Source organism: Rosa rugosa, chromosome 5 (assembly GCF_958449725.1).
Source record: "Rosa rugosa chromosome 5, drRosRugo1.1, whole genome shotgun sequence".
Taxonomy (NCBI): Eukaryota; Viridiplantae; Streptophyta; class Magnoliopsida; order Rosales; family Rosaceae; genus Rosa; species Rosa rugosa.
Genome location: NC_084824.1, coordinates 2016549 through 2031019, shown reverse-complemented (window position 1 = coordinate 2031019; position 14471 = coordinate 2016549). Strand labels below are relative to the sequence as shown.

At 40.3% G+C, this 14471-nt stretch overlaps 3 protein-coding genes and 1 pseudogene across 4 annotated transcripts; 2 read left to right on the top strand and 2 right to left on the bottom strand.

Moving 5' to 3' along the window:
- The first annotated feature begins 128 nt into the window (after window positions 1–128).
- Window positions 129–947, top strand: LOC133711075 (17.8 kDa class I heat shock protein-like). The gene has a single exon (XM_062137249.1). The coding sequence runs from the start codon at window positions 243–245 to the stop codon at window positions 717–719; it is 477 nt and encodes a 158-aa protein (XP_061993233.1). The 5' UTR covers window positions 129–242; the 3' UTR covers window positions 720–947.
- A 4289-nt stretch (window positions 948–5236) lies between these two features.
- Window positions 5237–8763, top strand: LOC133709416 (DEAD-box ATP-dependent RNA helicase 22). 2 transcript variants are annotated; one of them, XM_062135147.1, is made up of 9 exons: window positions 5237–5594; window positions 5945–6235; window positions 6330–6449; window positions 6569–7017; window positions 7221–7548; window positions 7827–7979; window positions 8164–8215; window positions 8436–8500; window positions 8599–8763. In XM_062135147.1, the coding sequence occupies exons 1-8, from the start codon at window positions 5310–5312 to the stop codon at window positions 8489–8491; spliced, it is 1734 nt and encodes a 577-aa protein (XP_061991131.1). In that variant the 5' UTR covers window positions 5237–5309; the 3' UTR covers window positions 8492–8500; window positions 8599–8763. The 2 variants fall into 2 exon arrangements, with proteins under 2 accessions (XP_061991131.1, XP_061991130.1); XM_062135146.1 differs by having other exon boundaries at window positions 8436–8515.
- Window positions 8764–8925: 162 nt separating this feature from the next.
- On the bottom strand, window positions 8926–10856 carry LOC133709827 (UDP-glycosyltransferase 74B1-like). Its single transcript, XM_062135725.1, has 2 exons — window positions 10110–10856; window positions 8926–9960 (listed from the first exon to the last, which is right to left on the bottom strand). The coding sequence occupies exons 1-2, from the start codon at window positions 10752–10754 to the stop codon at window positions 9196–9198; spliced, it is 1410 nt and encodes a 469-aa protein (XP_061991709.1). The 5' UTR covers window positions 10755–10856; the 3' UTR covers window positions 8926–9195.
- A 1793-nt stretch (window positions 10857–12649) lies between these two features.
- On the bottom strand, window positions 12650–13768 carry LOC133708338 (uncharacterized; annotated as a pseudogene).
- Window positions 13769–14471: the final 703 nt, after the last annotated feature.

Sequence of the window (14471 nt, the reverse complement as noted above, 5' to 3'; positions counted from 1 at the left end):
ACAATTGAACTATTGGACCACAAGTTAAGCTTTCTATTGACTTTTCGAGAACCATCTCTCTGGAGCCTCCTTTGGCCAGACAATACCAGACACTTCAGGAAGAGACGAAGAATCCGTAATTAGCTCATTACGAAACTGCCCTCATCTTCTTCCTATATATACCTCTTCTCCTCACTCCCAAAAACCAAGAATCAAAGTTTCATAGCAAACGCTAGTACTACTCACAACTTACGTACAAAGCAATGTCTCTCATTCCGGGAAGCTTTTTCGGCAACGGTCGACGGAGTAACATCTTCGACCCGTTCTCGCTCGACATCTGGGACCCGTCCCAGGACTTCCCCTTGATCAACTCCCGCTCGGCTCCAAGCTCAGAGACGGCGGCGGTGGCGAACACGCGCATCGACTGGAAGGAGACACCGGAGGCGCACGTGTTCAAGGCGGACCTGCCGGGGCTGAAGAAGGAGGAGGTGAAGGTGGAGGTGGAGGAAGGGAGGGTGCTGCAGATCAGCGGCGAGAGGAGAGTGGAGAAGGAGGACAAGAGCGACAAGTGGCACAGGATGGAGAGGAGCAGCGGCAAGTTCTTGAGGAGGTTCAGGCTGCCGGAGAATGCCAAGGTGGAGCAGGTGAAGGCGGCAATGGAGAATGGGGTGCTTACTGTCACTGTGCCAAAGGTGGAGGTCAAGAAGCCTGATGTGAAGACCATTCAGATTTCTGATTAGTCGTCTAAGATGACTGGCTTTTTCAGAATTTGGCAATGGTTATGGAATAAAGGTTGAGGTGTGTGTGTGTGTGGTGTCTCCAAGAGGTTGTGTAATGGGGTTTGCTTATGTATTACTTAATGCTTTGTTGGATTTTGATCGTTTGGATTGTCGATCAACGTATAATGTATTTCGATGCTAATAATATGCCCTTTTTAACAAGAAAAAAAAAAAAGGTTCAGCTTTCTATTTCCTTTGTTTCGAGCACAAGAACTGAACGATTGGTTGTTGCGTACTGGAGCATCTTTTCTAGCATGTGCAAGAAAAATGGATAATGAAGTTCATAAAAGCTCCTTTTTTTTTTTTTTTTTTTTGAGTAAGTTCATAAAAACTCCTTATGCAAGCGAAAATATGTATGGTAAAAATAAAAAAGTTAAATGGATATATGGTTTAGTTCTATTTTACAGATTCTTTCACACGAAAAATATGAACGTTCTCATAACAATTCATACATGCATTGACTATAGCTTTATTGTACTTGTACATGATAGTGATGATACACATCTTCCCTTACTTCTTTAGCCATTAATTTAGGATACAAATACATATAAATATATTATATGTGCCATTTTGGCTTTATGATCTAATGAAATATCTCTCTCTCTCTCTAAATGTTCATACGTGCATTTAGAGTTTGTGAAGTGTTGCAGTTAAATATTTAAACAATATTTGATGATTAAAGTGTATTTATTAAAAATAACTCAGTTTGAAATATCAATTGATCACAAGAGGTATGAACAAGAGTGTTACTAAGGCAGCAAGTGGGACTCTCTTCTAAGATTTTCTTCGAGCACAGTAGAGTTCCGTCGATTCTTGCAGGTTTCGATAATGCTCTGGCTTAGGTACGTCACCGTACATCGTTGTCGGTAGGAGTTTTGAGTTTGCTTTGGTAGACTTGCGGGGTCTGGGTAAGTTTGACTTGGCTTAGGTACGTCACCGGCAACGGCGCCATTTGGTTTGTGTGCTTGAATGCAACTTACGCGCAATAATGGCACAGTCATCAAAGAAAGGGAAAATATTTAAACCCAAAATTATCGTACCACGGGGATTGAAAAGCTAACTCCAATCCTTGGTTATGCCGATTACTAAGTCACCAACAATCAAACAAAACCTAAAAATAGTACCAAGCTATTTACATGCCCGGCTCGGAACAACCAAGCCTAAAATTGGTCAAGAGAACCACAAGTGAATGCGGAAACTCACAACCGAGTGGTATTGACAATGAAAGTGGTTTGTGAAATTTGATTTTGATTGTGAAAAATAAAATTGACAATTGAAAATTAAAATTGCAACTAAAGATAAAGATAATAGAAACTAATCAAGAAGTGGAAATTAGGTCACTAGGGTATCCTCCTACATCGGTAGGAGTTTTGAGTTTGCTTTGGTAGACTTGCGGGGTCTGGGTAAGTTTGACTTGGCTTAGGTACGTCACCCTACATCGTTGTCGGTAGGAGTTTTGAGTTTGATTTGGTAGACTTGCGGGGTCTGGGTAAGTTTGACTTGTCGACATCGTACGACTGCGGTGGATTGGGTCTGAGGATAGGCTTCTTTGTTGATTTTTCGAGAAGATCCAGGTAGCTTTGTCGACAGTGAGTAGTGTCGCCGGTTCGTAGGAGGTGGTCTTTGTTAAACAGCGACAAGCGTGACCCGTGGCCCACCATTGTACCGATATTGTCCCAACTTAACCACCCTTTAGGTGTTGGGTTTTAATCACAAAAGGCCTCGGTACAATTGGGTGATATCCACCCACTTATAAGTTATATTTTATTTGTCACTTTTCCAATGTGGGATCTTTCCTCTCCAACACGCCCCCTCACGTGCAACCTTGCTCTAGGTTTGCACGTGAAATTAATTAATCTAATTCTCACATTGGAAATTGGGACACAAGTCTCATATCGGAGACTTGGTCAATACAATCCAAGGCCCACATTGGACACTTGGTAATTTCAATTCGATGGCAATACAGGGAACCCCAATTTGGGCTCATGATACGTGCCTACGTGGAGACGCAATTGGAGAAGGACCCGCTCTGATACCATGTTAAATAGCGACAAGCGTGGCCCGTGGCCCACCATTGTACCGATATTGTCCCAACTTAACCACCCGATAGGTGTTGGGTTTTAATCACAAAAGGCCTCGGTACAATTGGGTGAGATCCACCAACTTATAAGTTATATTTTATTTGTTATTTTTCCAATGTGGGATATTTCCTCTCCAACAGTCTTGATCTGGTGCTGGTGGAGGTTGCACTACTGATCGATGCTGGGCTGCAACAGAACACGTAGAGAGGGACAGTCCCGCGCGCTGGTCGGAGATGCAGGGTAGCATTCATGTTGGTCAAGATTTGGCTTAGGCTTGGGCTCAAGTTGGGAGCAGTTGGGCCTATTTCTTGGGCCTTCAAGTTTTTTTTTTTTTTTTTTTAATGTTTTTGTTAGGGTAATTTTTTTTTTTGAGTTAAAGAAATAATATATTCATCACAAGCCAGAATATGCCGTTACATATCCTTCCGCTGTCATTTAAGGTCATAGACAGACAAGAAGCTAGTGGTAGTACCCACAAGTGGTACGTACATATAGTCTTACTCATTACACAATCAAATACGTAGAGGTAGCGGAGACCTTCCTTTGGTACTACTCCAGAGGCGCTAGAGATACATAGAGTGCACATCGGTGCTTAGTTTCCTAAATAAAGGAATTTATTGTAATTAGAAAAGTAAAAACATAGAGCTGGGCCTAGGGTAAAAACACCCCAGCCCAAATTAGGCCATAGAACAGTCCCAAAAGAATGGGCCCAACTCAAGGCCCAGTAGAGAGTCGACCCATGCCCGCCACCATCCTCAACCTCCAGTGCCGCCACCCACCTCAACCCCATCGCCGGTCACGCTGTCAGACCTCCAGCCGCCGCGATTCCACACGAGACCGACCAGAACCGCCCAGCGACGCCGCCCCACGATCGGTACAGATCCACCACAGCCACGCCACGCCAGCAATCCTTTCAGATCGCCAAAAGCCGCGCCGCCACACGGTTCGCCATAGCCACCGGTTCTGGAAATCTCCTGACGATGCCTCCGGTGCCACAGGTCTTGAAAGCGCTCCCACCATCCATACAGAATCCAACTGGCCCGGACCCTCCGCCAAACCCCGAGCCACCTCAATTCATGAGACTATCCGACAATAGCTTTCAAGACCCGCCCGGCAGCAGCCCAAATCGGCATAGCGAAACGCCGACGAGCGCCGCCGGACGAGAAGAAGATTGGGAAAAACTAGACGCAGTCCGAGTTTCCTGGAGCAGAATAGAAAATAAAGAAATAACATGTACATGTTTTTGTTAGGGTATTAAGACTATGTGAGGTTTTTTTTTTGAGAGATAAGACTATGTGAGGTTGAAGAACTTCTACGAGTCTTCTAAGATGTTTCTAGTTTTTTGTCTGCACCGCAATTGTGCGCATGGCAGGTGAAAGCTAGTTGAATGATTTTATTTTCTTAGAAGGTGATTCTTGTATAGGCTTGCTTAATGTGAGCGTCTCTTAGACCTTTAATGATTTGCACATTACTTAGATATGTTTTACCAAATTTTCTTGTTGGGATTCTTATTTAAGTGTTTGTAGACTTTGATCTTTTAACTGTTGTTCTAATGATATGATAATATCAGCTTATATTCAAAGAAAAAAAAAATCGAATAAACGAGCACGTTTACCATTCGCCAAACTAACGACCCAAAAATGTCCTAAAGACCTTAACTTAGAGCAAGTCCAGCGGTATCACTTTGCCCGGGCAAAGTGAGGGAATGATGATGTGTTGACCAGCCATTGTCAAAAACACTCCTCCACCGGTTGTGTTTTGACCAGCCAAAAGATGGCTTTTGATGACCCAGGCCAAGGAAAAGGGCAAGGCTATGACTTTTTTCTTGCCCAAAGTCATGGAGCTGCCAGCGCTGCAGGACAGGAGAACGTGGGTGACATCAGGAAGGCTGCGAAGAGACAGACGCGGCTAAATCCAAGGGTGGAAGACACAGACCAATCCAGAAGCGCCACGTGGCCGACCTGCAGCAGGAGTTTGTCGCGTAGCGACATTGAGTGGGCGGCAGGACACTTGGCATCGAACCGTTGGCTTCTTAAGTGATTTTGATTCCAACGGTCCTTTAATTTGGGCCGTTGGTTTCAATTGAAACAGTGATCCAACGGTAATGACCCAATAGAAAAATTGATGAACAGTAAAAGATGAATAGTGTTGCCCGGTCAAGAAAAAAAACAGGTGGAAACCCATGTCCAGTGACAGTGAATAGTAACTTGACTGGTCAAATTCTTGACTTTTCGACTTTGCATTTTCTTGACTACGGGTGAACTTGTTCTTACTATCATTTCCTGGTCACAGTCCAAAAACTTACAAACTTTCATCCTCTGAATCCAACGGACATGCATGCGTCAGTCAAGTGTAGCAGCCATAGTGCCTGTCACCCTATCATAAACTCACTCCCTCCATCCCCAAAACCCAATCCCCCAACATCAGGGTTTTAGCCATAAACCCTCAACAACTCCCAAAACCCCAAAAGATGCTTCATCGCTCTGCCACAACTATGTTCCTATCATCTTCCCCACCTAAACTCCTATCCCAACTCAGACACTCATACTCTGTTCTTTCCAACCTCTCATCCCCAGCTCGCATCAGCTTGATTTGGCTCAACCAGCCCCGCCGTTTCGCAACCGCCGCCGCCGCCGCCAAGGGAGGAGATACGTTTTTCGCTGAAGAAAATGTTTCGTGGACTTCACTTGGTTTATCCGATAAGGTTTCTCAAGCTCTCTTCAATGCCGGCCTCGGTCAACCCTCTCTTGTTCAGGTACCCACCTACTCTTTTGTTCTCAGTTTTCAATCTTTACAACATAGAAATGAACATTTGAGGTTTCTGATATGTTGGGTCAATTGGGTCTTCATGGAAACTAAAGGATATATGTGAAATGACTCAAAGTTTTGAACTTTACATTCAAACAATAATGTTAACAATAGCAAACATGTGAACTATAACTCAAAGTTTTGAACTTTACATTTACCCAATGATGTAAACAATTGTGGATATGTGATATATGACTCGAAGTTTTGGACTTTATATTTATACTATAATTTAAGCAAAAGTAAATATGTGAAATCACTTTTGAACTATGAATTGAGGCAGTGAGTTTTGTTTTATAGGCGGCTTGCATACCATCTATACTTTCAGGGAAGGATGTGATTGTTGCAGCTGAAACTGGTAGTGGTAAAACGCACAGTTTTCTTGTTCCTCTAATCAATAAGCTATGCAATGAGCAAGAAGAGCCTGGGAATGCTGCTGATTCTGATCAAGGAGTGTCCCCGGTCCGTAAGATTTCTCTGGTGCTTTGTCCAAATGTAACACTTTGTGATCAAGTGGTTCGAATGGCCAATGGTCTTTGTGGCGAAAATGGTGAACCGCTTCTCAGAGCTACATCACTTTGTGGGCGACAGGTATTGATGCTCTTAATTATTATGTTATGTATATAGAGTTGTGTATCTCTGTATTGTTATAGGGATGTTCTTATCTTTCTAACTTTGATTGCAGGGATGGCCAGTTAATGATCCTGATATTGTTGTTTCAACACCAGCGGCTCTGCTGAATAATATTGATCCAAACAAATACAAATTCCGTCGCATGGAATTTACACGGAGTGTAAAATATGTGGTAACTTTCTGTTCCATTCATTGTGTATCAGTATATTTTTTGCTTCGGAATCACATATCTAAAGTTACATGCATAAAAAAGAAAAATCACATGATATATGTCTAATTCGGCATTTACAGGTGTTTGATGAAGCAGATATGCTTCTCAATGGTGGTTACCAAAATAAGGTTATTCGTCTCATAAACTTTTTCCGGTTTGACGAAAAGCTGTTGTCCCGCTCAAATGGATCTAATGGATCTGCATCTGAGTTGCCAATGGACTTGGAATCTGAAACTTCATTGCATTTTAGTTCGGAAGATGAAGAAAATATAGAGACTGAAGCTGTCTCAGAAGATGAGGAAAACTTTGAAGATGATGTTGATGATTTACCTGACGAGGCTGGGACTGGGAAGGTCAAATATAGAGACTGGAGAAGAGTGAGAAATATTTATACGCGCAGTAAACAGTACATTTTTGTTGCAGCCACTCTTCCAGCAAATGGGAAAAGAACTGCAGGGCAAGTGTTGAAAAAGATGTTTCCAGATGCGATTTGGGTTAACGGAAACTACCTCCATTGTCACAATCCCAGGTGCTGCACCATTTTTCAGCTGCCAATTATTGTTTAATACTTTTCCTTGCCCTCCTTCCTCATCAACTGATATGTTAGGATAGTTTATATCATTGCTTCGGTTTTGCTTTGAGTCAGTTTTGTGGTATTAGATGTTTTAACTTTGATCTGTTTGGTTATGTGTTTGTGAGCGTTGATAATTTGTCTCTTCTGTTCTATTTCAGATTGAAGCAAAGGTGGATTGAAACGACATTTGATACTCAGGTGGATGAACTTATAAAGGCTGTGAATCATGGATTTAAATCCAGATCAGTGGAATTTGATTCTGGTCAATGCCGCACAATGGTATTTGCAAATACTGTTGATGCCGTGGAATCAGTGGCAAAAATATTGATGAGTGCTGGGATTGAATGCTACCTTTACCATAAAGACTGCTCCTTGGAAGACCGTGCAAAGACATTGGTTGATTTCCAAGAGAAAGGTGGAATTCTTGTTTGCACTGATGCTGCTGCACGTGGTATTGACATTCCAAATGTATCACATGTTATTCAGGTGGGCCTTCTTTTGTTGAATAGTTGCTTTCTATTTTCATGTGTTTAGAAATGAAGACCACAGATGATCAAAGGCTTCATTTTGCGACTATAGATAAAGCTCCCGATGATTGATCTTTTATTTTTTCTTCTTCTTTCATTATGTGGTCTCTGACATTCTTTTCTCCAGCATACTTTCTGACAATCTTTTTGAAGCCTTGATCTTATTATTCAACTCATTCTTCGGTGGGATTTATTAGAGCATATAGGAACTAACTCTTGGCATCGCTTACGTTACAGGCAGACTTTGCTACTTCTGCTGTAGATTTTATACACAGGGTTGGTCGCACAGCTAGAGCTGGTCAGTATGGACTTGTAACTAGTATGTATAATGAATCCAACCGGGATCTGGTTGCTGCAGTTCGTCGATCAGGGGAACTTGATATGCCTGTGGTAAGTTAGAAAACTTACTATATAGATGATGTGTTGGTTGTGATTCAACAGTTTTGCTGCCTTCTAGTTTTTAATCTAAGTTAATGGATAGCATATGTTTATGTTCGTGTTTATAGTGTTCTGGTTGACAATGGAATTTTAGTTGCAGCTTGATAATGACTAGTTTGCTTTCTTGTTACTGCAGGAGACGGCATTTAGCAGGAAAAGAAGCTTTCGAAATAAGATTAAGAAAAGAGGTGAAGTTAAAATCTTGTCTAAAACTCAGAAATAGAAACTCAAGATGAAAATCAAACGCTCTGAAATTTACATGGGTAATTTAACTCACACGTCAAGATCTGGTGTTAAATAAAACTTGCATTTAAGTTTTCGTTGACTTTCATTTTCAGTGATTATATTATGGTTAACGATAGATGATGCTAAGATTGGGGCCTGATTGTTTTATTTTTATACTTGTAGCGGCTTTGCAAAGAATCACGGACTCATCAGCTGCTGAAAAGAGGGCTCTAGCGTAGACTGGCTTGGTCAGTAGACTAAAGGTTGCATCCTGTTTAATTTTGTGTAACTGCAGATTGGTTATGAAGTTATAACATGTGACTCATACAATTTTATATGTTTACAGATCTGAAGAAAAGAACAGGCATAATTTAGATGTGGAAGAGGATGTTTGTGTGAGAAAATTTATGTATAAAGAGGCATGCACTGATGATCTTTATAGAATCAACTGTTTTACATCGATTTAGAGTTTATAACTTGATGTATCATTTTGACTCAAATCAATAGAACATGTTCATTTTTTTAAGAAAAACCCTCAGCACATAATAACCCTATTATTATCAGTTCTTTCCATTAAAGAAATTAACATCCTTAAAGCCATTGGTGAGTTAAATAAGGTCATAGCAATTGAAACCGAGGGTCTGAAGAAGCAAGGTAAGATTCCGGACCAAAAGAAAGAGAGAAAGAAGCAAGGTAAGAATACAATCAACTGAAGACGAATAACAATAATGAGATAGGCACCAACTAAACACACAAGGCAGCCTAAAAAAACATTTGTTCATATCACTAGTAACACTTCGTATGAATGAACTTATTTGATTTAAAAAAAAAAAAAACACACACAAGACAGCAAACAAATGGTAAAACGACCTATGCTTTAATCGCTAGCATTTGTGAGTGAGATAATTACTGGGCATATCAATCAATAACATGTTCTGACTGACTATTCCTTGCCGTTCAGGAAAGCCTTGGCCTCTGTTTTCTTATTAGCAGGCACCAGAAGCTCTACATATTCATTAATACCCTTGTCAGAGCTTCCCCCTTCACTAATTTCCTTCTTGGCCAATTCCCTCCATTTACTCGAATTCTTCTTGATCTCTTTGCCTCTCTCTCCCTCAATAACTTCCTTCAAACACCCAACAAACTCTTCTTTCCTCACAATTCCCCCATCATCTTCCTTGGCTCTGACTCCAACCTCCCAAATCTCCTCCACAAACTTAGCATTGGTCATTTGATCAGCCCACTTTGGCACTGCAACCATTGGAACCCCAAGGCTGAGCCCTTCGAGAATGGAATTCCAACCACAATGAGTCACAAAGTACCCAATTGCATCATGTGCCAAAGCTTCCAGCTGGTTACACCAAGTCACTAGTAGACCCTTTTCCTTTACTGAATCAATGATTTCATTCGGCAATTTACTCAGTTCAGATGCTCTTACCACCCACAGAAAGTGCACCCCACTTTCTTTCAAGCCCAACGCAAACTCTTCCATCTGCTCTGCTGTCAGGGACACCATGCTTCCAAAGGAGACATACACCACTGATTTAGGTGCCTTTGCTTCTAGCCATTTGATGCATTCTTCACCAAGAGGCTTCCATAGGCTTGCTCCATATCCTCTATCTCCTTTAATCTGACCATCCAAATAAGCTGAAGGGATCATAGGGCCTATCAACTTCGCTGGCCATAGCTTTGCTACTCCTTTGGCAGCCTTCAAAATTGAACAAATCGAAACCCGAATTAGTACTAGCAACAATTATCATATGCAATGTTAATAGTATAGATGAGAAGAGTAATGTTCTTGTGAGAAATATCAGGCATTTAATGGACATATAAGTATTAAAATAAAAATATTCATACCTCGCTTTCTAGTGCTTGGAAAGTATTTCCAAAGATCCAATCAGCCTTGTCCAAGTTTGAATACTGATTCAGTTGCATCCTCAAGTAAGCTGGGTTACTATCCGGCTTCTTAAGCATGCCAGGCAGATCAGCAATGTCGAGTGGAGGCAAGCCAGGAATCACCAAGGGCATGTCTTCGAGCTTAAACGGCAGAGAAATTAGACCATGGTGAATGTGAAGAAGAATGCTACACACACTAGCCGAATTGGTGAAAAAAGAAGCTCCAAATATGCCATGTTCCTTCGCCACATCAAGAGCCCAAGGCAGAAATGAATCATACACAACACAATTCACCGGGAACTCAGAGTCTTCGAACTTCTTCAGGACTTGAGATAGGGTTCTCGAGCCGTTGGCCTTGAACGACTGAAGAAATGTCTCCTCATCCGCCGCTTGAGCAAAGCCAGACTCGTCGAACCCATCGGAGATTGGTTCAACCCCAACGTTAGGGACACAAATGGAGCTGACAGTGTAGCTGGTGGTGGCTAGAGTGGCCTTGACGCCTTTAGAGGCCAGGCGCTTTGCGAACTGAAGGAGAGGGTTGATGTGGCCTTGGCTAGGAAAAGGAAGCACCACAACATGACCTCTGTACTGTTTGGGATTCTCCATTTTCGTTTTGGTTGATCAATTTGTGTTTGGTTTAAGCTTCTAACATGGCCAGGTTCCTTTATATAGGCTCGGAAATGTACAAATGCCGCTACGTGATCAACTGCGTGAGACAGTTGGACTGTGTGAGAGGCCGACCTCGATCCATTTAATTACATAAAGAGGAAGAGAGTTTTAGAAAGATCGCTAATCTGTATGACGTAGTACAGATTGACGTAAGCTTTTACGTACCAGATGATCAACATAATATAAGATGAAACTAAAATATCACAAACCTCGATTGGACCAAAAAAAAATATCACACCAAATTGATATCGTTTGGGTTCCTTTGTCTTTGTCTTTGTCTTTTGTCTTTGCTTCTTCAAGATGACGTAGTATAGATTGACGTAAGCCTTTACAACTTTACATAAAAAGCCAAAAAAAAAAAAAGGACAAAAAGGAAAAAAAAAAAACAAATAAAAGAAAGCTGATATATAAGAAAGAAAAAAATTAAATGAAATTCTAATTTATTATGGATTACATTATTAACCTCAGATATTTCCTATATTATTATGGATTACATTATAATGACCTTTTTCTAATTTTTCTAAATGCTCACCCTTATCTGAATTTTTCTTTGTCTTTGTGAGATGTTTCCAAATTCGATATGAGATATCGAAATATGTCATATTTTTAAGTATCATAAAGTTTTCTAAAATTAATTAAATCAACCTTCCTATATTTTTGTACATCAAAACCAGAACCTTATTTTGTGAACATGTTTTACGTGGTAGATGCAAATTCAATTACAACCTTTGGTTTGAGCTTGAATCTCATGGCCATATATTCTCACAGATTCTAATATAAGTGGTTATTTATTTATTTTTTATTTTATTTTATGGAATTCTAATATAAGTGTTGACCCGGAGAGAAATGAAGGAAAGAGCTAGTGAAGTTGCCTTCCTGAAGATCTTCATGATTTTGATTGGAGAGCAGTCAAACTGCTAGCTAACTAGCTAGCTTTATTCTTCTTTTTACAGCGGGCGGAGGGAGACAGGGTCCTAATTAAAGAACACCAAGAGGTAGTCTGATTCTATTGTTCATAAGGGCATGCGCATGTGCATCGACTATAGTCCTAACCTTAATGTGGATCCTAAAAATCCTTTTTCTCAACTTCAGTCTTAAGCAAATAGGAAAGATCAATGCAGAAAACAGAAAAATGAAGAACCAATCTGTGATTTGAACGGAAAATCAAGATCAATTGATAGCTATGGTAGAAACAAGTTCCAACTGGTACATACTTGTTAGAATTTGTGGCTTTGATACCACCTTTATAATTCGGTGCGGAAGCTTTGGAAGTAGTGAGCTAGGACAATGTGTTCAGGACAAAGTCTTTAGGAGATAGAATTTGCCAATTTGGTAAGATGTTGTTAGGACAACTATGTTAGGAGGATATGATTTGGATAAGAAGCAATTGAAACAGAGGAGGGAATGATAGCAATACTTTGAAACTTTCAATTGTATTGCTTAACTTGCTTTTTGTTCTTACATTCGTTGATCTTAATTACATTACATAATTACACTTCCATGATTAATCTAGAGCCTTACCCCAATTACTTGATAATTCTAGAGACTTTACACTAACATGATCATTCTAGATTACTCTAGCAACTCTTAGATTTTTTTTTTAATCGAAGTGGGAACATGACAAACTCAACCCGAAATTTTATTGAATAAAAAAAAAAGTATAAGAGCCAAAACTCTTAGACTTCTCTAGATTGATGTAAATTATCTTAAATGTTTCGATGTGCATTAACTTTCAACAATACTGAACCGTTCATGGATTTCATAACCAGCATAAACCGTCTAGCTACTAACAAATCACATATAATGATTCAATACTCGGAACATAAACAAGGTAAACAAGAGATTTCTTATTATTAACTTGGCCGAGAACTATTTTCTTCATTGTCATCAAAAATGAGTTTAAGTACTCCATTTTTCTTAAGAGCATTGACAATAGCCCATACCTTGGTACGGTTCTTAAAACCCTTCTTCTCAACTTCATTATTTACATTGACGTGAATCCCTCGTCCCTGTCCCTGGTCAAGACCTTCCACCTTGAGTTGCATAGCGAGCACCTCTCCAACAACTGCTCCTGCCTTTGCGTTGCGCGGCCACACTCGAGTGAGCCCTTAACTGAATGTTCAGTTGTAGATGCTGTTACAACAATTCGGCCATTATTTCTGTCAACAACGTTTGCTGTGATGTACTTCAATGATATGAACAACCGCAGTGCATACCGCTTCATAAGCCATGATACAATCTTCTTGTATGCCGATTTAGCAAACCAATGCCTTAAGCCACTCAGCCATACCTTCAAGTTGTTGATCGGAATTTGATGTGCGGTTTGATGATGATGAACTTCCTATACCAGAGGGAGAAGACAAAAGCACAACCATACGGCCGGGGAGGTTCGTAAGGCCAGTGAGGGCGAGTGAAAGGACTCAAGCAAGGCCCATACCATCCGGTCACGTCTCTTGGTCCGAGGGGGCGCCAGAAAAGGGGATAGAAGAAGCACCCTGAGAGGGAAGGGAAGGATGTGTCTCGTGGACAAGTACTTTAAGTGACAGTTCAATCAGAATCTTAATAAGTAAAGGAAATAGTTTTGTGTCCATCTACGGAAGAAGGCTCGTCTCAAATAAATTTTGATTATGGGTCCAGATGTGGTAGAAAGAAGGGCTGGCAGCAGGCTTCTTTTGGAGTTGAATACTGTTCCCACTGATTTTTTTTCAATATGGATGAGTTAGTGGCTGATTATCTCATTGAGGGTCAATGGAATCTTGATAAGCTTAGAGAGGTTGTGAGTACTGATGTGCTATCTCTGATCATGAATACTCCTACAGGTTTTGGAAATGAAATGCAGGATACTTTTATTTTTGGCCCTTCTCCTAATGTACAAAATGAAAACTTCATTCTCGATTCTACGAGAATTTTGAGGAAAGCCTTTCATTTGCTACTCTTTGATGGAAGTTTTATTTTCCCAGAATGTATCCTAATTTTTGACATAATTCTTCTTTTGATGATCGATTCAATCTCTGATAAAAAAGATATACCTTGGTTATATTTCATCTCTTCAACAAAGTTCAGTATCTTCCTACGAATTAGTGAATTAGGCAGGATCCTTTTGTACAGAATAACAAATGTACAGATTAATAAAGAGCGAGTCAATCTTCATAAATTTCACCGTAAATGCGAAATACTTAATACAAATAAAAATCTGAGAGAGATAAAAAAGATGCGGGGTCGTTTGTCTGCTTGGTTAGTCAAACATGGGTTAGTTCATAGATCTTTGAGTTTCAATTACCAAGAAATATAAACTTTACAAATAAAGTCCGAGGATTGGCATTCAATTGCCGTCATTTTATATGTATATATGGTTACAATTATCTACGTTCCCAATGTGCTTATGATGTAGCACCAGGCTGGCTATTAGCTAGTGTACATGTACCATTTTACCAGAATAGAGTGTGGTATAGATCAACCGGAAGAGGTATGCATAAAAGTATTTGCCCCAAGAGGGAATCCTAGAATTCCACCTGTTTTCTGGGTTTGGAAAAGCGTAGATTTTCAAGAAAGGGAATCTTATGATATGCTGGGAATCTTTTATTATAATCATCCACGCCTGAAACGTATCTTAATGCCTGAAAGTTGGATAGGTTGGCCTTCACGTAAGGAGTA